The sequence below is a fragment of the Cnephaeus nilssonii genome, assembly GCF_951640355.1.
Source record: "Cnephaeus nilssonii genome assembly, chromosome: 9".
NCBI classification, from domain to species: Eukaryota; Metazoa; Chordata; class Mammalia; order Chiroptera; family Vespertilionidae; genus Cnephaeus; species Cnephaeus nilssonii.
In genome coordinates, this window is record NC_137080.1 from 87330957 (window position 1) to 87358174 (window position 27218).

Here is a 27218-nt window from a genome sequence, read left to right on the forward strand (position 1 = left end):
TCCCTGGGGCTGTGTCCTCCCTCCGCCCTGGGGCTGTGTGCTCCCTCCTCCCTGGGGCTGTGTCCTCCTTCCTCCCTGGGGCTGTGTCCTCCCTCCTCCCTGGGGCTGTGTCCTCCTTCCTCCCTGGGGCTGTGTGCTCCCTCCTACCTGGGGCTGTGTCCTCCCTCCTCCCTGGGGCTGTGTCCTCCTTCCTCCCTGGGGCTGTGTGCTCCCTCCTCCCTGGGGCTGTGTCCTCCTTCCTCCCTGGGGCTGTGTCCTCCCTCCTCCCTGGGGCTGTGTCCTCCCTCCTCCCTGGGGCTGTGTCCTCCTTCCTACCTGGGGCTGTGTCCTCCCTCCTCCCTGGGGCTGTGTCCTCCTTCCTCCATGGGGCTGTGTCCTCCCTCCTACCTGGGGCTGTGTGCTCCCTCCTCCCTGGGGCTGTGTCCTCCCTCCTACCTGGGGCTGTGTCCTCCTTCCTCCCTGGGGCTGTGTCCTCCCTCCTACCTGGGGCTGTGTGCTCCCTCCTACCTGGGGCTGTGTCCTCCTTCCTCCCTGGGGCTGTGTGCTCCCTCCTCCCTGGGGCTGTGTGCTCCCTCCTACCTGGGGCTGTGTCCTCCTTCCTCCCTGGGGCTGTGTGCTCCCTCCTACCTGGGGCTGTGTCCTCCTTCCTCCCTGGGACTGTGTCCTCCCTCCTCCCTGGGGCTGTGTGCTCCCTCCTACCTTGGGCTGTGTCCTCCCTCCTCCCTGGGGCTGTATCCTCCCTCCTCCCTGGGGCTGTGTCCTCCTTCCTCCCTGGGGCTGTGTCCTCCCTCCTACCTGGGGCTGTGTCCTCCCTCCTACCTGGGGCTGTGTCCTCCTTCCTCCCTGGGGCTGTGTCCTCCTTCCTCCCTGGGGCTGTGTCCTCCTTCCTCCCTGGGGCTGTGTCCTCCCTCCTACCTGGGGCTGTGTCCTCCTTCCTCCCTGGGGCTGTGTGCTCCCTCCTCCCTGGGGCTGTGTCCTCCTTCCTCCCTGGGGCTGTGTGCTCCCTCCTACCTGGGGCTGTGTCCTCCTTCCTCCCTTGGGCTGTGTCCTCCCTCCTCCCTGGTGCTGTGTGCTCCCTCCTCCCTGGGGCTGTGTCCTCCTTCCTCCCTGGGGCTGTGTGCTCCCTCCTCCCTGGGGCTGTGTCCTCCTTCCTTCCTGGGGCTGTGTGCTCCCTCCTACCTGGGGCTGTGTCCTCCTTCCTCCCTGGGGCTGTGTCCTCCTTCCTCCCTGGGGCTGTGTCCTCCCTCCTACCTGGGGCTGTGTCCTCCTTCCTCCCTGGGGCTGTGTGCTCCCTCCTCCCTGGGGCTGTGTCCTCCCTCCTACCTGGGGCTGTGTCCTCCTTCCTCCCTGGGGCTGTGACCACCCTCCTACCTGGGGCTGTGTCCTCCTTCCTCCCTGGGGCTGTGTGCTCCCTCCTCCCTGGGGCTGTGTCCTCCTTCCTCCCTGGGGCTGTGTGCTCCCTCCTCCCTGGGGCTGTGTGCTCCCTCCTCCCTGGGGCTGTGTGCTCCCTCCTCCCTGGGGCTGTGTGCTCCCTCCTACCTGGGGCTGTGTCCTCCCTCCTCCCTGGGGCTGTGTCCTCCTTCCTCCCTGGGGCTGTGTGCTCCCTCCTCCCTGGGGCTGTGTGCTCCTTCCTCCCTGGGGCTGTGTCCTCCTTCCTCCCTGGGGCTGTGTCCTCCTTCCTTCCTGGGGCTGTGTGCTCCCTCCTCCCTGGGGCTGTGTCCTCCCTCCTCCCTGGGGCTGTGTCCTCCTTCCTCCCTGGGGCTGTGTCCTCCTTCCTCCCTGGGGCTGTGTGCTCCCTCCTACCTGGGGCTGTGTCCTCCTTCCTCCCTGGGGCTGTGTGCTCCCTCCTACCTGGGGCTGTGTGCTCCCTCCTACCTGGGACTGTGTCCTCCCTCCTACCTGGGGCTGTGTCCTCCCTCCTACCTGGGACTGTGTCCTCCCTCCTACCTGGGGCTGCGTGCTCCCTCCTCCCTGGGGCTGTGTGCTCCCTCCTCCCTGGGGCTGTGTCCTCCCTCCTCCCTGGGGCTATGTCCTCCCTCCTCCCTGGGGCTGTGTGCTCCCTCCTCCCTGGGGCTGTGTCCTCCTTCCTCCCTGGGGCTGTGTGCTCCCTCCTCCCTGGGGCTGTGTCCTCCCTCCTACCTGGGGCTGTGTGCTCCCTCCTACCTGGGGCTGTGTCCTCCTTCCTCCCTGGGGCTGTGTGCTCCCTCCTACCTGGGGCTGTGTCCTCCTTCCTCCCTGGGGCTGTGTGCTCCCTCCTCCCTGGGGCTGTGTGCTCCCTCCTACCTGGGGCTGTGTCCTCCCTCCTACCTGGGGCTGTGACCACCCTCCTCCCTGGGGCTGTGTGCTCCCTCCTCCCTGGGGCTTTGTGCTCCCTCCTACCTGGGGCTGTGTCCTCCCTCCTACCTGGGGCTGTGACCACCCTCCTCCCTGGGGCTGTGTGCTCCCTCCTCCCTGGGGCTGTGTGCTCCCTCCTACCTGGGGCTGTGGCCTCCTTCCTACCTGGGGCTGTGTCCTCCTTCCTCACTGGGCTTTGTGCTTCCTCCTCCCTGGGGCTGTGTCCTCCCTCCTCCCTGGGGCTGTGTCCTCCCTCCTCCCTGGGGCTGTGACCACCCTCCTACCTGGGGCTGTGTCCTCCCTCCTCCCTGGGGCTGTGACCACCCTCCTACCTGGGGCTGTGGCCTCCTTCCTACCTGGGGCTGTGTCCTCCTTCCTCCCTGGGCTTTGTGCTTCCTCCTCCCTGGGGCTGTGTCCTCCCTCCTCCCTGGGGCTGTGTCCTCCCTCCTCCCTGGGGCTGTGACCACCCTCCTACCTGGGGCTGTGTCCTCCCTCCTACCTGGGCTATGTCCTCCATTGCAGCAGCTCCTCCCACCATCCATAAACAGGAAGCTGAAACAAGCAAATGAAGCTAACTTGCTTTTCTAGGTTCCTTTTGTTTAATGGTCAGAAGCTTCATGTCATACTGAACACATCGCGGCAGGATGGCAGCCCCAGGCCTCTGCAGTGACACTGCCCTCAGAGTGGCCTGTGAGCCTGGTGACACTCCCTCCGAGTTGCCCCTGCCCAGGCCCCGCTGCAGACTCGGAGAGGGACTGTGACAGGGAGGCGTGGCCCCCACCTGGGCCCCCGAGGGTGTAAGGAGAGGAGAGGAGGACACAGCTAATGTCAGCCTCAGAGCCCGGAGGCAAGACCATGGCTGCTGCCTGGATATAGAGACTAGACAGGCCCTGCTCAGAGAGCCGCAGTCTGAGGGGGACACAGCCTGCCTCAGGGAGCCCCCCTCTAAGGGGAGATGTAACCCCCAGGTCCAGCAGCTTCTGAGTCTAATACTCTGTTTGGATGTTGGCCCCTAATTATGTCCTCCAGCGGAGTGAACTTGAATGCTACCTGGCCATTGCCTACCCTGTAGCCTCGGTGACTTGATAAAGAAAAGCCAATTTTAATTTTAGCCTGAGCCAGACATAATGAGGAGAGTAAATCATAGCTCGAACATTCCCCAGCCAAATGGAAATGAGTTCGGATGATCTGCCGCTTTGAATTACCCGCCCCAGTGCTCCCTTCATGAGCGCAGCCCTGGGGGGCCGGCTGGGGCTGGCCCCTGCCTGTGGGCACAGGGAAAGGCCAGGGAGGAGGGGTGCTGAGGAGTCAGTGAGGCTGGGGTGCCTGTGGTCCAGAGCAGGGAGGATGGGCGGTGAGGATGGAGGGCTGGGTCCCCGGATCTGCATCGCTGGGGCAGAGCTCTGGACCAAAGAGAGGACCAGGAAGGCCCTGAGGCTGGAAGCGCATGCCTCTGTGTGGCTTCTCCACACCACCCCCGAGGGGGAAGGGCGTGGCCCCCAAGTTCCCAGAGCTGAGTGCTTGCTGGAGGCTTCAGGTAGGAGGACCTCAAAGATGCTTGGAATGTTGGGGTAGGGTGGGTGGTTAGAGAGAGAATTGTGAAAGTCGTAATTAAATTCAAGCAAACCTCTCCCTGTGTGAAGCCAGAGCCCCCACACTCACACTGGGGCTGCAGTGGAGGTGACAGGCGGATGGGAGGAGCCAGGCCCCAAGGGGATGCTGAGAGCTGCCAGCCCATGGTGTCTGTGTCCCAGCCGGACAGATCACAGGCACCAAGGAGATGAAGGCATTTGCGGTGGACAACAGGGCAGCAAACAGCATTTGTTTCCATCAAAGCTGAGCAAACAAGCTTGCTGCTCCCATCCCCACACACCCGCAACTCCCAGGCAGCCTCATTCCCATCCGGGCCCGGTTCATAAAGCCAGGCCCTCCCTCCCCCACAGCCTCCATTCACACACACCCACCCACTCACTCACTCACTCCCTTACTCACTCACCTCCACTCAGGGACACCCCTCATCCCACAGCCTCCATTCACACACACCCACCCACTCACTCACTCACTCCCTTACTCACTCACCTCCACTCAGGGACACCCCTCATCCCACAGCCTCCATTCACACACACACACCCACTCACTCACTCACTCCCTTACTCACTCACCTCCACTCAGGGACACCCCTCATCCCACAGCCTCCATTCACACACACACACCCACTCACTCACTCACTCACTCACTCACTCACTCCCTTACTCACTCACCTCCACTCAGGGACACCCTTCACCCCACAGCCTCCATTCATACACACCCACCCACTCACTCACTCACTCACTCACTCCCTCCCTTACTCACTCACCTCCACTCAGGGACACCCCTCACCCCACAGCCTCCATTCACACACACCCACCCACTCACTCACTCACTCACTCCCTTACTCACTCACCTCCACTCAGGGACACCCCTCACCCCACAGCCTCCATTCACACACACACACACACACACACACACACACTCACTCACTTACTCCCTTACTCACTCACCTCCATTCAAGGACACCCCTCACCCCACAGCCTCCATTCACACACACCCACCCACTCACTCACTCACTCCCTTACTCACTCACCTCCACTCAGGGACACCCCTCACCCCACAGCCTCCATTCACACACACACACACACACACACACACACACACACTCACTCACTTACTCCCTTACTCACTCACCTCCATTCAAGGACACCCCTCACCCCACAGCCTCCATTCACACACACCCACCCACTCACTCACCTCCATGCAGGTGATACCCCTCACCTCACAACCTCCATTCACACAAATAACCCATTCATGCACTCACTCACTCACCTCCATGCCAGGGACACACACCATCCCACAACCTCCATTCACACAAATACCCCATTCATGCACTCACTCACTCACCTCCATGCAGGGGACACCCCCTCACCCACACAGGCGCCTGCCATCAGACACCTGCTTCCTCACACACACCTCTCCACTCACGCCCACCCTCCATCACACTCCACACGACCCTGACAGGGGCCTCCCTCACTCGCGCACACTCCCTCACACACTGGCTCTCAGACATCTCAGCACACAGAGGGCCAGTGCTCTGCAGCCGGCAGTGAGCGCACTGGTAGGAGACATTTCACTCAGCGGTTACTGGTTCCTGCCCATCGTTCATGTGGGGCGTGAGCTCTCCTTCCTCCACCAACTGCTAGTTTTTGTTAGTCATCGACAAGAATGTGCACGGTTTTCAGATCACTTTTTGCTTTTATGCATCTGCCATTTCCACGGTGGCCCAGGCCCAGGTGGGACTGTATGTGATGAGAGTTATGATGAAGACGTGTGCCCAAGGCTGGGTCTCCCAGAGGTGGGCCTGGGATAAGAACTTGAGTGTAAGAGGCTTATGGGGCTGGTGATGACAGGACTCACAGGGAGGGGAGGGGAGGGGAGGGGAGGGAAAGGGAGGGGAGGGGAGGGGAGGAGAGGGGAGGGGAGGGGAGGGGAGGGGAGGGGAGGGGAGGGGAGGGGAGGGGAGGGGATTAAGGAGGAGAGGGCAGCCAGTGCAGGGTGTGTTAGGGGCCCCTGGGCTCAGTGCCACTTGGGAGCTCTAGGGGGCTGTACAGGGTGCCTCAGAGTCATCCCACCAAGAGGGGAGGAGGTGAGGTATCGATCCTCCATCCCCTCACTAGTCCTGCCCTCCGGGCCTTGCCTCTCCAGCAGCCTGGCCTGCCCCAGACGAGGCGGCGAGCCTGCTCCTTCGGGGAGGCGGCCTGCACAGGCTGACTCGGGTGCGGAAGGGTCTGACTCTCCAAGCTGGAGCACTTATCCATTCACTCCTTCACTCGTTTTGGTATCGATCATGTCCCAGGTGCCTGCTCTGTGCCAGGGACTGGGCTTCTCCTGGGGATTCAGAGATGAATAGAATACGGTTCCTGCCAAGATGGGGTTCCCAGGTGAATGGGGTAGAAGACAGGGAAACGCACACGTACACTGCAGCACAATAAAAGCTATCATGGTTGCATTAACACGGAGGCATAATGCTGTCTGAGAACAGAGAGGAAGCTGCTCTGAGCTTAAGCTTAATAACTTACGATAACAACTGTTTATCTCTCACCAGACATTTAAACGCAGCCTAAACGGCTTCATTCTACCCTTTTGATGTTGAGACATTGTTTCCCCTTTCTTTCCTGCTACCTCTGCTCTCTAAGAGACTCTTTTAGCTGGAGTGTGTAGAAGCTTGGTGACTGGGGATGGGGCTTTGTTTGGGGGCCGCACAGGGGATGCTTTTGTTCATCCTGCGTGGGTGTCATTCTGTAAGCGCGGAGCTAGGACCTCCTGAGGGAATTTGGCTTCTCTCTCTCTCTCTCTCTCTCTCTCTCTCTCTCTCTCTCTCTCTCTCTCTCTCTCTCTCTCCCCCTCTGCTGTTAAACTGGAAGCCAACTGTAGGACGGCTACCAGGTCCCAGGGGGGTGGCATAGCCACCACAATGAGCTCAGAAGGCAGAGCATCAAGTCAAAGAGGATGATTCTCGAGCCTTACAAGCAAATGCCTTCGCCCTGCTCTAGGCTTAGACCTGCCTGGGACCAGCCATCCCCGCCCCCTCCCTTACTTCTCCCTTAGAGTTGATGCTGGAATGGATTAAGACTTCTGGGATGGAGCGAAATTAATTTTGCATATAAGAAGAACACGAGACTGCGGAGTGGGCAGAGGGAAACATGTTATGCTGAACCCTTCCAAATTCATATGTTGAAGCCCTGACCCCAGTACCTCAGAATGTGGCTATGTTTGGAGACAAGACTTTAAAGAGGTGACTAAAAACGGAACTGCCATTTGACCCAGTGACCCTGCTTCTAGGAATGTATCCTAAGAAACCCAAAACACCAAACTGATGAATCTCAGAGGGAAGGCGGGGAGGGGCACCAGGTTGAGGGGGGATTAACCAAAGAACTTGTATGCATATGTGCATTGCCCATGGACACAGACAATAGTGTGGTGAGGGCCTGGGAGGGGCAGGGGTGGGGTGGAGGGACCAGTGGGGGAAAGGGGACATCTGTAATACTTTCAACAATAAAGATACATTTAAAAAGAGGCAATTGCATTAAAATGAGGCCATTAGGGTAGGCCCTAATGCACACTGACGAGTCTCCCTATAAGCAGAGGGAATGTGGACGCACAGGGCGCCAGCAGGAGGGAGCACAGGCCCGGGGTGGGGGGCCAGGTGAGGGCACAGTGGGAAGGTGGCCAAGGAGAGAGTCCCCACAGAAGAAACCAGCCCTGATGGTGCCTGGAGCCCCCTGTACTTCTACCCTCTGGAGCTGTGAGAAAATCAATTGCTATTGTTTAGCCCTCCCCACCCCCCCACCCCCCAAAATAAAATAAAATAGCTGCCTGAGGTCAAAGCTCTGCCCTCCCTGTGGGACTGGGAGCTCTTTGAGGTCAGGGCTCCCTCCCTCTCCAACACGCACCCCCAGCCTGGCCCTTCCTCTTTCTCAGGGTGCTCCAGGGACCCTGGGCAGGGCAGCATCCGGAGGGCGCGTGGGAAACCAGCTGTCTGATGCTACTGCTTTCTGCTTTCTCTTACCCGTAGAAGAAGCCTCAGACTGTTACTTCCTGGGGGTCTGGGAGGCGGAGGCCTGCAGATGGCAGGGCAGGGCTGGAGCCTCCTACTGGAGCCACACCTGGGGCTGCTGGGCCATCACCTGGCAACTCCTGGACCAGAAAGGCGGCCCCACCAGTGGAGTCTGAAGTCCAGGCTCCTTCCCGACCCGCTGGCTCCCGAGGTGTGATGTATGGGAGCAGGGAGTGCTCTGGGAGGGCAAGCCTGCCAAGCAGGTGCAGGCCTGCCTCTCCTGGCGGCTCGAACCCCTCCCTCCCTTATTAATTCACACTTTCCCAGCCTGGAGCCCCCTGGAGGGGCCATTTCTTTGTACCTGAAGCCGAGACAGGCATCTTACTTGATTTACAGGCTCCAGGGGCAGGTGGCTCCTGGCTGGTTGCTAGGGTATCTTTTAAATGGAAATCAGGGTGGAGAGATATCACATAGATCTTGCCAGCCATCTGCTAAATGTTGCTGCTTCTGTCTGGAGCAGCCCGGGAGGCTCTGGCAGGGAGGCAGGCCCAGGCTGGGGGAGGACGGGGACGTCTCTGGCCTCATCCTCCAGTGGAGGAATAGGAACTGGCCTTTTCTGCCGAAACCTCTTCACTTTCCACATTCTGTCCTCATCTTCCTTTTTTCTCTTTTGTTTTACATATGAAATTCCATCTGTTGCCTCTGATTACAAACCATCAGCCGGTTTCCACAACTCTATATATTGCCAGTGTATATAAGTGTGTGTGCGTGTGCTTGTGCGTGTGTGTGTGTGTGTGTGTGTGTGTGTGTGTGACTCGCCACCATCAGGGCCTGGCAGGTGGATATTTCTGAGCCAATTAGGCCTCTGCTTCGGAGAAAACCAGTCCCCAAGAAGGAAACACAAGTGCCCGCATTTAGCGGAGCAGCCGGGCGTCGCTGGTTTCCCAGCAGTCCCTGCGGAGGCAGCAGCTTTCTCAGAGTCACCCGACGCATGGAAGCTTCCAGGGCCTCCTCTACTCCCCGGACAGCCTGAAGCCAGGCAAGCCTGAGTTCAAATGGTGCTTCTTCTCGGGGAGCTGGGCGAGGTTGGGCAGGCCCCACCTGCTTTGGCCCTCACTTCCCAGTGGTGAAGATGCCGGTAAATACTCAGGGTCTTAGGGTACATGGGGCAGGTTGCTCGCTGCACAAGGCTGTTCAGATAAGGGGCCCTACAAATACCCAGCAGGTCCCCCCTTTCTCCTTAGAGAGGAGCACCCAGCAGGCCCCACTTTCTCCTTGGAGGGGAGCACCCAGCAGGTTCCCCTTTCTCCTTGGAGAGGAGCACCCAGCGGGTCCCTCTTTCTCCTTGGAGAGGAGCACCCAGCAGGCCCCACTTTCTCCTTGGAGGGGAGCACCCAGCGGGTCCCCCTTTCTCCTTGGAGGGGAGCACCCAGCGGGTCCCCCTGTGGCGGTGGCAGCACTCCCCTTGCGGAGTTGCTGGGGAGGCTGCATGGAGAGGCCGAGGGCAGAGACAGGCTCCTCCCTGGACCAGCTCCCAGAGACCCTGGGGCCCTGAGGTCCAGGGAGAGGTTTCTCTTCCTCTCCCCACCCCCCTGTTGCTGTCTCTCCTGGCACCGCCCCTCCTCTCGCCCTCCCCAACGGGCTCCTAGACACTCCACAGACAAGCAAAGGCTCCCCTGGGCGGACTCTGACACTTGCTGCTGGTGGCCACTTCACGGCCTGGCCTCTGATCCCCCCGCACCCCTCTCAGCTCTGCCCCCAGCAATCCGGTGGCCCTCCTGCCACTTGGTTGGGGCTCTTTGTTCTGATGCCAGCCCCTCCGGCTCCCTGCACCTCTCCTCGCGCTCCTCCCGCACCTACAAGGCTGCTCCTTCCAGCATCTGCTGAAGTTCCTGCTCAGAAGAGAGTGCCTCTGCCCATTGGTACCAGTGACAGGCCGCCACACAGTCCCCCCCTTCCCCACTCAGTTTAAGCCGCTTTTCGTTGGGCTGTGAGTAATATTTTAAGTGACAGTTCTCAGAATACAATTTTAATTGAGATTCAATAGTCACTTCTCCGTCAGTAATCTTCCATGCTGATTACTTAAAACATATTTACCCAGCTCTATTATGTCACAGATTGGAATTCATTAGACATTTGCTAATCCGCCACCAACTTTTTTAAATGCGATTTGTTTAGCATGATTTACAAGGACAAACTGTTTAAAACAATGGGCCCTGTGCAGGGTGTGCATCCCAACGAGCCCGGTCTCCCGCTGCCGCCACGGCCAAGGTTGTCTGCGAGCAGACGACAGGCCCGAGGACGGAAAGGCCCCAGGATGCTGCAGGCGGGCAGTGCACCGTATTGTGCTGATGCAGCTCATACTGGGCAGCCTCCCAGGACTCGGGAGGGCAGAGAGAAGATCTGGAGGGACAGACGGAAGCTGCCCAGCACAGGCCGCCGACAGCCCCAGCCTGGACTCAGCTGTGCCTGCCAAGGAGCAGCATTTCCTACGGGCGGTGACGGGAAAGGGTCGGGAAGCACTGATAACCCGAGATCACTAATCACCGCAGCGCTGACTTGACAAGAGCGCACGGAGGCACCTTTCTCCTGGGGCCCTGGGCTCTCAGAACACTGCTCTCCTCCACACACACCCAAACACATGCAGGCATGTACACTCTCACACATGTATGCATGTGCACACACATGCACACACATATGTGTGTACATGCACACATGTGTGTGCACACAGTCACCTCCAGCTTAACTAACAAGGAGCATCCTTGGGTGTGTCTGGCCCTGTGTCCTGGGCGAGGGTAGGGGTACCACTCACCTCCACTTGAGCAGCTGAGGGGCCGGAGAAACACGGCTCCTTGACGCACTGCCGCGGTGAGTCATGCTGGAAAATACAATGGGTGTTTAGCGGACGCTGCTTCGGAAGCTTCTGCCGTGACCAGCCCACTCTGTAAAGGTGGTTTTCTCAGCTGATTAGCCAAATGCACTCTGCCAGTGCTGAGACAGAACCCAGAGCCTCAGTGCCAATGCCAGAAACTCCCTTTGCTCAGCACTGCGTTTCATTCATTCAGCTGATATTTATTGGGTACTTACTGTACTGGTAAGTCAGGTGCGGTGCTGGGTGCTGGGGATACTGAGATGGGTGGGCAAGACAGGTAAGTTCCCTGCCTTTTGGAACCTATGCCGAGTTTTGGAGTTTACAGACTAGGAAGGCAGACAGGTAAGTAATTAAGGAATTATAATTCAAAGGGTGACCATCAGTGTGCAGGACAAGTAGAGGGCTGGGGGTAACCGGCAGGATAAAGGGCCTGCTTTGGTGAAGGTGTCACAGAGCTCCCTGGAATCGGTGTTGTTTCGTCTGAGACCCTGAGATAGGACAGCAGCTTGGCCTGGCAGGAGTGGAGGTGGGGAGAAGCCAGGACGAACACAGAGCTTGTTGGAAGTCCTGGAGGACCAGCAAGCATGGATTTATAAGACAGAGGTGGAGTGTAGCTGGGACAGGACGAGCAACGGGGGACAGAGTGGTAAGAGATAAGCTGGGCTAGTGGGCAGGACCAGCTCTTGCAAAGACTTGTTCTTGTGCTAAAAAATAGGAGAAGGGTCGATGCAAATGGAGAAGAGTCCTGTCTGTTTCATCAGGCCCCACCCAGCTAAATGTGGCCCCAGGGGCCAGGATACACCTGGGCATGGAGGTGGGGGTGGATGGGAAGCTTCCACGTGTGGCCGCCTCTGGGACGGGTGCTCCTGCTGGGACCTGGGTCGGGTGGGCTGGGACCTGGGTCAGGTGGGCTGGGATCCTCAGTTAGGAGGTTGGTGAGAGCAGGGGCTGGCAGGGAGGGATGGCCTGGCCACTGCTGGGAGCCCAGAGCAGAACTATGTAGAATTAGTACATTGGCAAAGGCTTTTAATGACAATGACTACAATGAAGAAGATAAAAAGTAAAAGCATCTCCTAGAACAGAGGTCAGCCGACTTTTTCTGTAAAGGGCAAAATAGCAAATGTTTTAGGCTTTGCTGGCCACATCGTATTTGCTGGACTTTCTCACCTCTGCATGAGAAAAGCCATAGACAGCATGTAACTGAATGAGCATGGCCATGTTCTAAGAAAACTTTATTTATAAAAACAGGCGGCAGGCTGGACTTGGCCCTCAGGCTGTAGGTAGCCAACACCTGCTCTCACAGCGCAGTCCACAGGGCAGCCAGTGGCCACGTGTGCCGAGCGAGCACTTGAAATGCGCTCTGAGTGTTAAATACATGCTGACTTTGAAAATGTAGAACAAATTAAAGAAGGTTAACTTCCTCATTAACAATTGTTTGTGTCAACTGCACGTTGAAATCATATTTTGGATATGGCGGTTTACATAAAATATATTATCCAAACTGATTTCACCTGTTTCCTTTTACTTTAAAAAAATATATGGCCACTAGAAAATTTACAATTACATTTATGGCTAGTATTATATTTCCAGTGGACAGCGCTGCTCAGAAATAGCATTCTCTACAGATGAAATACAGGGCAAGTCTCTGGCCCTGAAGGCTCTCAGGTGGGAGATTTACCCTTAAAGAGACACCGTAATGGAATTCAAACCTTTACAATAAAATAGTACCCGATTGGAATAGGTTTTTAAGTTTACAACATACCTTTGTTTTATTAGCTAGTTGCTTTGTCTGTATCTGTGTGCCTCAACGTGGGAGCTAGGGAGCTCTACTTCCTCAAGATATTAATAGCTGCTGCTCAGAAAAGTGAGCATCTTCAGCTAAAACAGAAAAAGGGAGTCAATGCAGAATTAAACGTTAACCCAGTTTCTCTCCTGCAGCAGAATTTCTCAACCCTTCTGAACTGACGATGTGTCTAGAGCTTTTGCAAGAGTAAGGGGGAGTAGGCAACACTTCCCCAGCTCCCTGGCTTCAGACGCCTCTCCTGCAGACCTCTAACTAGCACTCCTGGAAGGCAGTTTGAGAGCTGCTGGCCTGCGTGATGCCACATAACCAGAGCGTGTGATTTTCCAAAAGTTCAACTCAATTGATGTGATTTTTGGCACTCCATAAATAGAGCCACAGTCAGTCCAGCATGGCTAGTGAGAAAACTGTCAGATTTGGAGGCACAAGGACCCAAGCCAAATTCCTGTTCCTTCCCTTTCCAGATATTCATTCATGTGAAAACACCTACTGTGTGTCCGGGGGTGTTTGAGACTTTGAGAATATAACGGTGAACGAAAACAAGTCCCAACCTCTTGGGGCTTTGTTGCTGGTACAGAAGACACAATAGGATGCCGGGTACGGCATAGGGAACAGTCAATGATATTGTAATAACTATATATGGTGTCAGATGGGTACACACTTACCAGGAGATCCCTTCTTAGGCATATAAATGCCCAAGCTCTATGTTGTACACCCGAAACTGATATAATATTGTATGCAAACTCTAATGGAAAGATAAGAAGCCCTTACCCTGTCATGCTGGATGTGCCCCTGTGAACTTGGCTTCCTTCCACTTGGGTAGCATGCGACAGAAATCGCCCCTCAGAGATGGTCTTCGTTCTTTTTTACAGCAGTATAACACTCCATTGTGCTGATGCGGCATAATTTATTCCAGCACACTCCTATGTATAGACATTTAGGTTGTTTCCAGTATTTGCCACTTACAAACTATGCTGCAAACCAAAAAATACATAAAAATAAATAAAAAGTAAAATGAAAAAAGAGAAACAATAAGTAAGACAAGGAGGTAAAATATATACAGTACTTACGTAGCGATCAATTTCAAGGAGAAAACACAAGCAGGGGAGAGGGAATGCACAGTCCGGTGGGGCCTGGGGCCGGAGGTGACTTTTGAGTAAAGACCTGAGCGTTAGGCCATGGACAAGTCCTCATCTACACACAGATAAGCCCTTCCTGTGAAGCCCAGGTGAGATGACGTGTTTGAAATTCCGGGCAGAGGACCCAGCACCTCCGAATACTCAGAAGTTCGTGTCCCACCACCTTCTCTACTTCCCTGAGCTCCCATAGAGGCATCTGCCCTCGGGTTCTCCATGGTGAAGCGTTTATCCAAAGCCAGTTCCCCACTAACCGTGGTGTCTCTCAGAGCCAACTCTCTCCTGGACCGCGTCCTTGTTCTTAAGGATGCTGGTCCTATTTCATTTCATGCCGAGTCTAAACCAATTAAGAAGGTGAAACTGCTTCAAAGCGCAGCCAGAACACACTTTTCAAATCCAATGATCACAAATGAACCACTAGTGTGAGATCATCCATCCACCCATCCATCCATCCATCTGAAAAATACGTATTGAGCAGCTACTGTGTCCCAGGCCCTGTGCCAGATGCGTGGGATATAGTGATGTTCAAAGAAGACACGAGCACCTGCCCTCATGGAGCTGACATCCTGGTGGGGAGAGAGGAAGCATCCCATGGCCACAGTTAATACGTAAATGCAGTAGTCTGTTAGAACGTGATAAGAGCTAGGGAAAGAAGAAAAAGTAGAACTGTATTAGAGGGGTTGGTAGGAGAGATTACACCTTGCAATGAGCAGGTGCCATTCATGGCTGCTCCCCAAGGCCATGGTCGTATGAGGGAGAAAGCCCTGGACGGGGGCCTTGGTAAGTCGCCTCCTGACCCTGACCTGTCTCCCTCCCTTCCAGGCGCTGCAGCCTGAGTGACCAGACCATGGAGACCCTGCTTGGCGGCCTGCTGGCGTTTGGCATGGCGTTTGCCGTGGTCGACGCCTGCCCCAAGTACTGCGTCTGCCAGAACCTGTCTGAGTCGCTGGGGACCCTGTGCCCGTCCAAGGGGCTGCTCTTCGTGCCCCCGGACATCGACCGGAGGACGGTGGAGCTGCGCCTGGGCGGCAACTTCATCATCCACATCGGCCGCCAGGACTTCGCCAACATGACGGGGCTGGTGGACCTGACCCTGTCCAGGAACACCATCAGCCACATCCAGCCCTTCTCCTTCCTGGACCTCGAGAGCCTGCGCTCCCTGCACCTCGACAGCAACCGGCTGCCCAGCCTCGGGGAGGACACGCTGCGCGGCCTGGTCAACCTGCAGCACCTCATCGTGAACAACAACCAGCTGGGCGGCGTGGCCGACGAGGCCTTCGAGGACTTCCTGCTGACGCTGGAGGACCTGGACCTCTCCTACAACAACCTCCACGGCCTGCCCTGGGGCTCCGTGCGCCGCATGGTCAACCTGCACCAGCTGAGCCTGGACCACAACCTGCTGGACCACATCGCCGAGGGCACCTTTGCCGACCTGCAGAAGCTGGCCCGCCTGGACCTCACCTCCAACCGGCTGCAGAAGCTGCCCCCGGACCCCATCTTCGCCCGCTCCCAGGCCTCCGCGCTGGCCGCCACGCCCTTCGCCCCACCCTTGTCCTTCAGTTTCGGGGGGAACCCACTGCACTGCAATTGTGAGCTCCTCTGGCTGCGGAGGCTGGAGCGGGACGATGACCTGGAGACCTGTGGCTCCCCGGGCGGCCTCAAGGGCCGCTACTTCTGGCACGTGCGCGAGGAGGAGTTTGTGTGCGAGCCGCCTCTCATCACCCAGCACACGCACAGGCTGTTGGTTCTGGAGGGCCAGGCGGCCACACTCAAGTGCAAGGCCATTGGGGACCCCAGCCCGCTCATCCACTGGGTGGCCCCGGATGACCGCCTGGTGGGGAACTCCTCAAGGACGGCCGTGTATGACAACGGCACCCTGGACATCCTCATCACCACGTCTCAGGACAGTGGTGCCTTCACCTGCATCGCCGCCAACGCCGCCGGGGAGGCCACGGCCACGGTGGAGGTCTCCATCGTCCAGCTGCCACACCTCAGCAACAGCACCAGCCGCACGGCGCCCCCCAAGTCCCGCCTCTCGGACATCACTGGCTCCAGCAAGACCAGCCGGGGAGGGGCAGGCAGCGAGGGTGGGGAGCCTCCCAAAAGCCCCCCAGAACGGGCTGTGCTTGTGTCTGATGTGACCACCACCTCGGCCCTGGTCAAGTGGTCGGTCAGCAAGTCGGCGCCCCGGGTGAAGATGTATCAGCTGCAGTACAACTGCTCCGACGATGAGGTACTGATTTACAGGTGAGCCGGGGCTGCGCGAGGCAGGGAGGGGTCTGGCTGGGGGAGGAGGAGGGGAGGGGAGGGCTTTGAGCTGTTCCCACCTGAAGCCCTCCTCCCCAAAGTTGCCTGTGGGAATCATGGGCAAACCGTGCTATGCGTGTAGATGAAAGAACATCATCTACCAGTTGAAGAAGAGAGGAACCCGCACGGGCAGCCCCAGGAGATGTGTGTGTAGGTGAACCAGGCCCCCTAGGGGCGTGGCAGGGTAGGTGGTCATATGGCTCTGAGCCTCGGAACTTTCCGTTTTAGCCACAGCTAGAGGGCATGCAGGAACATGAGTGGACCTCTTGGCTGAATTGTCTGACTCCTCCAAGGAGGAGCAGGTCTGGCCTCACCTGGACTCAGATGAAGTCGTGATTAAGGCTTTGAGGTCAGGAAGAGTAGAATTCATGGCTTGGCCACTTGCTGGCTATGCAATTCTCCTGGCTGCCTCAGCTTTCCTCATCTGGAAAATGGGGGTAATCCATACATAACTTAGTCTGGACACTTGGTTGCAGGTAATGGAACCCAAGTCAAACAGGCTTAAAAAAAGAAGAAGAAGAAGAAGAAAAAAAGCAATGTGTTGGGTCATGTTGCTTCCGGCCCAGCTAGACCAAAAGCCCCACAACCACCTGCATTCTCAGAGTTTCTTCCCTTCCCCAGGTTCCATTTCTTCTGGGTTGGCTTCACCCGCAGGCAGCCTCTTCCCCTGAACAGCCCTAGAAGGATTAGTGTCTTTTTCTGGGTTTGTCCCACTGAAGTCCTGGTGAGCTTTGATTGGTTAGAGCAGGTCACGTGACACCCGAGGTAATCCTGCCCACCTGCACTGACCTCTCTGGTGTCAGTCTCCTCACCTGGAAATGGAGACAACGACGTTGACCTTGTGAATTTGCTGTGACAATCTAGGGGCCGTTGCCCAGGCCTGGTACAAAGGGGCCAAAAGGCTGCCCAGAATTGCCGGAGCCATTCAGAGGAGGGAGGAGCTCACAGCATGATGGGTACAACCCAAGGGGCTGGAGGTCTGACCCCACAGGAGTTTCCTTCTCCGTTTGTGCCTCGTTTGTGCCACAGATGAAGGGCATGGCCTAGAATCTTACCACTCAAAGAATGCATGGTGTCTTTGAAATCCTGTGTTCCCTTCTATGCATGTAAAACGGGCATTCTGGGAAGAAATCCTGTAGGCTTCACCTACAGCCCAGGGGTCCATGGGTCAAGAGGTCAAGTACCCTTGATCTAGCGTTGAGGTTTCTTCCAGCTCTGACCTCCTGAGTTGATGAGTCTCTGCCTGGGCAGGTGTGGGAGGGAAGCGGAGGTTCCCTTACCTGGCACATGCTTACCTGGAATTTCCTTTACCTGTTTTACCTGGAGAGCAGCTTCATTTCTCAGGATGGAGAGAAAGCATTAGAACAAACATATGCATATGTGCATGTGTAGGCAGATATATAGACAGAGATATTTAATTAAACTTAAATATGCATATGTGCATTTTTCTAATTATAAAAGTAATAGTCTTTATAGCAAATTTGGAAAATATGAGAAATGATAAAGAGGGAAATAAGAATTATCTGTAACCACTCAAAATTGACCCAAGGCCTTTGGCCTCTCCATTTTATTTCAATTCAAAACAATATTTATGGTCATTCTAGCGTGTGCTTTTGTTTCTTAATTCCTCCACTCAACATTATAGCTGCTTAGTTCCCATCATATTCAAGTATTTTTCACTTGCTGTCCCATAATTTATTTAACCAATCTTCCATTGTTGGACATTTAAGTCATTTACCATTTTTTAATATTAAAAGTAATGCTGCAATGACTATCTTTGTACATCAATTTATTGGTGCAGCTTCGGTGATTTCCTTAGCATATTTTCCTAGGAATTGAATTACTGGCTTAGCGAGCAAAGTATAACCTTTATATGTTGCATATGAATATTTATTTACTCTCTCGCCAGGGGAAGGTGACAGTGGCCACTTTGACCACTCCTTTGCCAGTTATTGAATATCTAATTACTTGCATCTTTGCCAATTTTATAGGTGGAAAATGGAACTTGTTTTCATTTGCATTTCTTTGATAACTTCTGAGATTGACCTTTGAAAAATATGTACTATTTCTTCCCTTGTGCATTTGTGATATGGTCTGACTTTGATAAGAAGTGTAAAGGTGGCCGCTCCCAGCGCGGGGACTGGCAAGGCCCGGGATGAGGGGGACTGAAGTCTGCGAGGCGGTGACATTTCATCCAGGTGGCAGCAAGATGAGGGTCTCAGAAACTCCGGGAGGGTCACCGGAGGCGCTGGGACAACACTCCTGAAGTCACTCAGGGTGGGAATTCAAACTGCTTTATTTGGTGATTGTCATCCTGGAGACACTCGGTTTATAAATATAAATAAAATGGAAGCATCAGCAACCTCGGAATTAAAAAAAAAAATGCTGAGTTCCTTTTAGGGCGTCATGAGGATTAGAAGAGATACAGCATGGAATGCTCTCCAAATAGCGAGGACACATAGTACGTGCTCAAGGAATACAAATCATTACTATTGTTGGTAGTGATAGTAACCACAGTAATGGTGAGAGTAAGACCATGACCTATCTGCCAACCTGGGGCAGGAAATGGAAGAGGAAGGTGAGATACACAATTCAGTCTTCAAGAAGACAGGTTTCCAAAATTTTAGAGCAGATGGTCAAAGTGCCAGATAATAACAATAGCAGTCACTAGCCAACATTACTGCCACTTATATGCATATGATGTGTAGCTCCACAGGCAATATCTCATTTAATTCTCCTAGACATACCGAGAAGTGTGGAGGCTGAGCGAATTAGACAACTCTCCGAGGTCACATCGCCGGAAGCAGGCAGGATGACTTGAGCCCAGGCCTTCTGGCTTCAGCTCTGGTGGCATTGCCCTGACCATGAATCTGACTCCAGAGAAACAGGGTACTCAAAGAAAGAAACTGTGGATTTTTATTTAATTTTTAAATAAAATTTTTATTGATTTCAGAGAGGAAGGGGGAGAGAGAACATCAATGATGAGAATCATTGATGGGCTGCCTTCTTCACGCCCCCTACTGGGGGCATGTGCCCTGACTGTGAATCGAGGAATCAAACCTGTGACCTCTTGGTTCATGGGTTGATGCTCAACCACTGCACCACACCAGCCAGGGCTGAAACTGCGGATTTTTAGAAAGGAATTGAACCCATGAGAAAGAAAAGACAGCAGCCGCTGCACAGTGGCTCTGTGGTATGCTCAGACTTGGACAAGAACATGTATAAAAGAAGGGAAGGAAGGATTGTATGCAAAAGTGAATATTAAAGAGGGGCACACACTGTGCAGAGAGCTCAAGGCGGCCAATAAGGGCTTTCAATCCATGGCCAGAGCACAAAGAGAAAAATGACAAAGGTCGCTGTTTGGGAAGGAGGTTGTGGGAGACGGGACAAGAGCCAGCAGGCAAAGCTGAGCAATTTCCAATTTGCCTCCACCCTCCCCAGCAAGCACAATAGCAACAATATAATCAGTCCTCACTTAACATCATCCGCAGGTTCTTCGACTTTGAGCAATAGGACACATAACCAAGCCAATTTCCCCTAGGCTAATGGATACACACAAGTTCCTCCCACATCCATCAACGTGATAACGAAACGACATTATTATTGGAGGATCTGCGTGGAGAGCTTACTGGCACCCGGCACTCTTCTAGGGCGTTATGCGTACTAACTCCTTTAGTTTTCTCAGACCCCTCTGCCCTCCCCCCGAGGCCAGGACTCCGCTTATCCCACATTTCACATGAGAAATTTGCTCCAAGTATTACACATGGGGTAAGCAGCAGAGACGGAATTAGAATCCAGGCAACTTGGGGAGGACAAGACTGATACTACAGAGAGGACACCGGAGCCCAGCAGAGATGCATCATATGGCGGACTGGTCTCAGGCCCCAGGGACGCGTCCAGGACTAAAGGAAACTGGATGAGTTTCCCAAGCCCCGGGAGTGCTCCTGGGACAGCAGGGACAGAAAGGGAAGTGCCTGAGATGGGAAATGGGCACATACTCTACTTTCCATGGAACAGACGCAGAGAGCCAGAGCAAGCACGGCTGGGCGGGGCATTCTGAATTCCAGGGAGAATTTTTCAGCAGATGCTGTAAGCCCCTGGAAAGGAAGACTGATCGCCGGGATCCGAAGTGGGTTCACAGGGAGCAAATCCTGCCAAGTTGTCGAGCTGTCTTCGGGGGACACTGTGGCCAGGAGTTCTCAACCTCTTAGTCTGCCTCCTCGTCATTCAGGAGGGCAGCCTGCTCAGTGACGTCCCTCCTTGCTCTGTGATTCTCCGCTGGGCCCTGTCCCCGTGCGTCTCCGCGGGGAGGTGGGCCGGACGCTCTGGGTGGTAAGTGCACTTGGAAAACGTCCTAGGAGTTTCCACCGCCTGTGACTCACTGCCATAAACGGAGCACATCACCGCTGCACGGGGCGGTTGACAAAATCTCACACTGTTTTTGGAATGAAATGGAGAAATGGAAAGGGTGGTGGACTTACACTTGGCCAGAGAGGCAGACTGATGAATAAACGGACGTGAATATGCCGTGTGCCTCAGTACCTGCCTCCATTCCTGTGCTGCTCAGTGTATTTCCTGTTGGCATGGATGACAGCACAGAGAAAGCGTGTTCAGGACTCAACTGCCCGAGTTCAAGGTGGAGAAAATCTGGCTTCACTGGAATTTTGTGTGGCCGGTTCAGAGTTTTAGTTGATCTCAAAGGCATAATGGCTACAAAGTAATGGAGCTGCTCAGAGACACCTATAGTGTTCAGTTGTGTTAACTAAGTAAGGTGCTCAGATCATGGGTGGGAAGTTACCGCTCTGATCACTGAATCATTCAAGCAGGCTGTGATATGCTTAACACAGAAGACACAACCTTAGGAGTCATCTTTCCAACTGCAGTGTACCCAGTGATCAGGTGATGAGGATGGGGTTTGGGAGCTTGTGTGTGATGGGCCAAGGTTACCTTGGAGACAACAGGACTTAGAAAAGATGTCATAGCAACCTTAACCTATTCAAAGAACTTACATGAGTAGAAGGGAAACACACACACACACACACACACACACACACACACACACACACTCATGCACACACACGCACACACACGTAGCCATTGGCCCAATACCAAAAATTTCCAGCAGCAACAGCTGTCCATACCTCTCCCATAGCCTTTCCAGTTGTGGGATGCTTGGCTTTGTGTCTCTAGCATGTGCTCCTCGTCTCTGGACCCTGCAGCTCCTAGTAAGTCCTGGCCCACCACAGCTATCAAGTCACTATTTGGTGAACTGAACAGAATGGAAATGAGCATCCGTGCTGCCCAACGGCAGAGTAAGTCAGAGCTGCCACTAAGCCGTGAGCTGCCCACGCCAGGAGGGTTCAGGCAGAACCTGGCTGACTGTCCCGGGCTACCGGTGGGCAGCCTGACTTTAACATGTGACTTGAATGAGTCCAGCCCTGATAGTCTACTAGTATGACTCTGTTTGAGACTTTTATAATCCCAGGTTTAAGACAATATGGTGATCTATGGTTGGGGCCACTAAGCCTCTTTCCTCTCAGGGGTAGGGGGCCCTGTCTCACCAGGTTTTGAGTCCCAGGACCTATGGTCACTTTGGCATTGGCTCAGGTTGTCCCACCAGACCTGGACACTGGTCACTGACAGGTCACCACGACCCACGCCAAGGCCCCACAGAAGCCTGGGAGCTGCAAGCAGCGTCTGAAGGCATCAGGTTCTGTTCCGCTGCAGGATGGGGGAGTGGCCCCCAAGTCATGGGAAACTTGGGTTTGAATCTGGCTATGAAATAGTGCCCTGCTTTTACCAAATAATTAGCTCTCTCATGCTCTGAGGGTTCTTGCTGACTTCCCAAGGCCTTCGCCTTCCCTGAATGCACCCAGCCGAGCCCAGCAGGCAGGCCTGGGACACGGGACCCAGACGATCCTCAGGTGGGGCCTATTTCCCATATGAGCAGGGAGGGTGGACTGCCCCATCTCTCAGCCCCAGAACCTGCCCTTGCAGGAACTGGCCAGCATTAGTGGGGACAGTGTCAGAGGGAGGAGGGGCCAATAAGGGGAAGAGGAAGGGTGGCGAGAATGGAGTCAGAAAGAAGAGGTCCCCCCTACCCACCCAGGAAAATCAGCAGCCCATCCAGCTCAGCCTCCTCCCTGGTGCGACCTGGGAAGTTAAGTGGCCTGTATGTCATTATCAGTACAAGTGACATTCACAAACACTTGTCTCCAGGAGTCATCAGGAACGTCTGTCAGCAGGCGTGATGCTGGAACGGTCCTCAGGAGGGCCAGGGCCCCACAAACTCGCCTCCACAGCAGAGGGTGGGATTAGCCAGATGCAGCCTCGCCCTCGTGGTGCCTATTATGTGCCATCGTCTCCACGTTGGGAGAGTGAGGGATTATGGGAAGAGAAACCTGTGGGTCCTTTTCCAGGCCACGTTCTTCCATGATTCCCAAGCACGCCCCCCACCCTGGGGCACTGAGCTACCCACTGAGCTTTGCAGGGCTGTGGGGAAGCAGCTTTACTGTGGCTACGTCTCCCGTCTGGGGAAAGGATGAGAGGGCAGAGCCAGCTCCCACCCTTTGTCAATCAACATTTCAGTGGAGATCTGCCCCGCCCCTGGAAAATACATACGGTGAAACCTTGGTTCTCAAAGTTAATTCATTCCAGAAGGCTGTTCAAGAAGCAAATTGTTCGAAAACTGAGTCATTTCCCCCCATTATAAACAATGTAAATTGAATAATCCGTTCCAGACCCCCAAATGATTCCCTGTTTTAACCTTTCTCAATTGCCTGTGATTGTTGTTTTGTGAGCAGTTGCACACCTTTAGCACCATCAGCACTTTTGATGGCCTCGTTGTGTTTTAAAATTGTGCTAATTGTTGATTGCGTCATGCCATACTCAGTAACCAACCAGATCAGACATGCGAACACTCTCTCATACTTTGCAATTATTTATGTTGTTCTCATGACTTTCCTTTTCACTTTGCTGCTATCACTAACCTCCTTAGGACCCGTGGTGTGTGTATGTATCTTTAATAATAAAAGGGTAATATGCTAATTAGACCTGACGTCCTTCCGATGAAGGCAGGGCTTCGAGGGAAGCCCGGGTCCCAGGTGCCAGAGGGAAGCAGGTGCCAACAGCTGGGGGAAGGAAGGCCTACTGTTGCACGAATTTCGTGCATCCGGCCTCTAGTTTAATAATAATAAGTAGCATCATAAGCAAAAAATCAAAAATATTCATAGCACAATTTCCTGAGATGTTAATAAAGCGTGGTTTAGTAGTAAACTGACTCATACTCACGGGTTCTCTCCTTTGTTCCCTGAGAGATGTGTGACTGATCATACAGGTATCAGCATGAAAGGGTTGTCAGGTCAAGAACTGTAGTTTTGTTTGACAACCGATACATTTTTCTGTGAACAATTTGGTCGAGCACTAAATTGTTTGAGATGGGAGACGTTTGAGAACTGAGATCTGACTGTGCATATCTTCCATGAGGTGGAGGGAAATTTATTGATGAACCTGAGATCTTATGGATATGCAGAGAAATGATAGGGACAGGTGTTCCTTAAAGAGAGGGGGCCGGCCAGGTCCAGGACCTGCTCCTATTCAGGAAGATTCTTTGACTCAGCTACTTCCACAGACATCCCAACTTCTACTTGAAAGGGTGGATTGAGCCTCCACAGTCAGAGGAAGGCAAAGGTATAAAGGAGGAAATTGGGGTGGATGCGGGGGGCGGGGAGGAGGAGAACTCCCCAGCAGTTCCGTGGTTGGATCCAAAATCAAAATCAGCCTACCTTGGATTTTATTTTTCTAATACTTCTAAGGGTGTGTTTTTTTCCATGCTGTTTGATTATTGGAACCTGACATCCACAAGCGGGGATGGAGAGGGCAAATAGGACAGTATGCCCATTGCATGGTTGGTAAAACTAAGTCTCAAATGAACTGAGTTGATTTCCTAAGGTTCGACAAAACAGACTGGGGATGCGGTCTCCTAATCCAGGTCCCACTCTGGAGCACATCCCACTGACACCCCGCGGGTTTTTGTGAAGACTGACGAGTCGGCTAAGGCACTAACTGTCATTTCTCTGTGGGGAAGGATGCCTTGGCCACTGGGAGTTTGATGGACTTTCTCTTTCTGCTTTAGTTGCTTCCGTCACGGTTTTAAGGTCCAGCAACGTTAGGGAAAAGGGGAGCAGGTGTGCCAGTGAGTACCTTGGGTCCCGCTCAGAAATAGTCCCCTGGGACCAGCCAGCAGAAAAGATGACTAGGGTGAGAATCCCTGGGTTCCACGTCTCCTCAGGCGAGCCGCTGTGCAAACCCATGTTGTCAGAGGCATCAGAGAGAGAAAGGACCTGGAGGCAGAGGGGGCACCTAACGTGACTTACACTCACAGGGCACATGTCTCTCGGGGAAAAGACGTCCAGTGGGAGAGAGTTTAGGTCTCGTCTCTGGGCAGCATGACCCCCAGGGGACCCACCTATCTCTCTGCTCTGCCATCCTCAGCTCAGTTACTGCCTTAAGGTCGCCTCGTAGTGCAAAAGGGCTGCTGGAGCTCCAGCTATCGCATCTCCTTTCTGCACATCAGCATTTATGGATGGCTAAAGGGCAACAGGGCTCAGGGGAGGGGATTCTCAGAAGCTCTACCCATCACTTCGTCTTACGTCTAATCGGCCACACCTGTCTGCAAGGAAGTTGGGGAGTGTAATTTTTTTTAAGGTAGGCATAATACACTGCCAGAAATATAGAGAAAAAGGGAGGCAGCTAGCAGCCCTAGAATTCAAGTTTGCACCCAGCTTCCCCATTTACTTGTCCTTGTTCCATGGGCAAATCATTTCACTGCTTTCAGTCTCCGTCTTCTCATCTGTAAAGTGGGAGCAGAGATTCCTTTCTGACTATTCATACATTGTGTTATAAATTGAATGAGATCAGGTATTTGAAGGTACATCTTTCGTAGTCAACTATGCAGTACTTGATTCATGTAAGTACATGTAAGTACTTACTGTGATTTAGGAGACCGCCCCCTCTCCCTTCCCTGTTCTGACTGCTGTTCTCCAGGCTGCCTGGTGTGGCGCATTCCTCAAAGCCTTACTCCCAGAGAGCTGTCAACCAGGAAAAGGATCTGCTAGAGTTTTAAGAGATCAAGGTATAAGGTGTAACCCCTTCCAGAAATGTTGTAGTTCAATTGGGAACTCTGTAAGACCCAAACAAGTGAATCTCTAATGGTGGAATTTCAAAACTCGCAGCAGGTTTGTGTATAGGAGAGACGTTTTTAAGGGGTGCCTTCTAAGGGTGTCTCAAATCGTAGCACTACCTCCCCTTCCTGCCCTCTTGCTCCACACGGGAAGATGACACACTCGGATTCCAAAGCCTCAGGGTGTCTGTCTAGAGGTGACTAATTTCTCCACTTGTCATTTCCTCATCATTCTCAGAAAGCTCTGCGGGAGACGTCTCCCAAGATAGCAATGATTAGCAGAGCAAAGGGATTCTCGTGCATCAGAGTACCGGCCCCCCGTTGACTTTGTATATGTTTGGTTAGTTTGCAGGTGGGGTGGGGATATTGTTTGTTTCAAACCAGAAAAACGCCAAGGAAGGTTTGCAGAGAGGGGCCTGGGAGAGTAGTGTCTGGGACTTGGGGGTCAGGGCTCCTGGTGGCGGCCATCAGAATGACAGCCAACACTCTCTGGCAACTAGACTTTTACTAGCGCGTTCCGGGCAGCCAGCTCCTGGCAGCCTCAGTACAGCTCGAGTGGACCTGGGTAGCAAGGGCTGAAGCCAGGCTCTGAGACCAAGCCCGAGGTTTCCCACCAGCCCGGCGTTTCCCACCTGGCTTTGCAGTTTCCCACTGCAATCCCCTGGGAGCTGTGTGCTCCCTCCTGGAGACCCCGATCAGCCTGGGGTGGCGCCCGCCGGAGCACCGGCATTTTAAAGCACCCCAGGGATTCTGGCGCGCATTCAGCGTCATGCCACTGTACCACACACCAGTGAAACCAGGGGTGTGGGAGCGCTGGTGGGTGGACCCCTGCAAATCCCACAGCTGGGGTTTGGTCTCTGGACTTCTGGTGAGGGGAGAAGCTGGAGGTCTGGATTCTAGTCCCAGCTGTTCTAGGCACTAGTCCCCTCACGTGCCTGCGACGTGGCTCTATCTGCGGCATTAAAAGAAAACCCCTTCCAATGGGGATATCGCCAAAGAGATAAAGTGTGGGAAACACAAGCATCTCGTGCATTTATGTGCTGGAGCCATTTTCCTAATGCCCAGCTGAGCCTGGGTGATGGATATGGCAGAGTTTCATTGTGCTTTGCAGATACCGTGCTTTTCACAAGTTGAAGGTCTGTGGCAACCCTGCCTCGAGCAAGTCCAGAGGCGCCCGTTTTCTACCAGCATCTGCTCACTTCCTGTCTCTGTGTCGCATGTTGGTAATTCTCACAGCATTTCAGCATTTTTATTATTATTATATGTGTTATTGTGATCTGTGATCAGTGATCTTTGATGTTACTATCATAATTGTTTTGGGGTACCACAAACCGCGCCCATAAAAGATGGCAAGTTTAATCGATAAATGTGTGCGTCTGCCTGTTCCACCGACCAGCTGTTCACCCACCTCTTTCCCTTTCCTCAGGCCTCCCTAATCCCTGAGACTCAGTTATATTGATTATTATTAATTGGGCCAATTAATAACCTTACAATGGCCTCTAAGTGTTCAAATGAAAAAGTCACATGTCTCTCACTTTAAATCAAAAGCTAGAAATAAGTAAGCTTAGTGGGGAAGACGTGTCAAAAGCCAAGATAGGCCAACAGCTAGGCCTCTGCACCAATTAGCCAAGTTGTGAATGCAAAGGGAAAGTTCTGGAAGGAAACTAAACGTGCGGCTCCAGTGAACAGTAAGCAAGTGAAACAGCCTTACTGCTGATATAGAGAATGTCTTAGTGATCTGGAGAGAAGATCAAACAGACCAGCCACAATGTCCCCTTAAGCCAAAGCCTAATCCAGAGAGCAAGGCCCCAACTCTCTTCAATTCTATGAAGGCGGAGGTAGGTGAGGCAGCTGCAGAAGAAAAGTCTGAAGCTGGCAGGGGTTGGTTTAAGGAAAGAGCCATCTCCATAATATAAAAGGGCAAGGAGAAGCAGCAAGTGATGATGTAGAAGCTGCTGCAAGTCATCCAGATCTGGCTAAGGTGATTAATGAAGTGG

At 53.9% G+C, this 27218-nt stretch overlaps 1 protein-coding gene across 1 annotated transcript in view; it reads left to right on the forward strand.

Annotated features, from left to right (window-relative positions):
• Positions 1–27218, forward strand: part of LRFN2 (leucine rich repeat and fibronectin type III domain containing 2) — a 194028-nt gene that overhangs the window by 136706 nt on the left and 30104 nt on the right. Inside the window, exon 2 of the mRNA XM_079780450.1 lies at positions 14556–15980. Within this exon, the coding sequence (XP_079636576.1) occupies positions 14581–15980 (1400 nt within the window). The 5' untranslated portion in view covers positions 14556–14580. The remainder of the gene's footprint in view (positions 1–14555; positions 15981–27218) is intronic.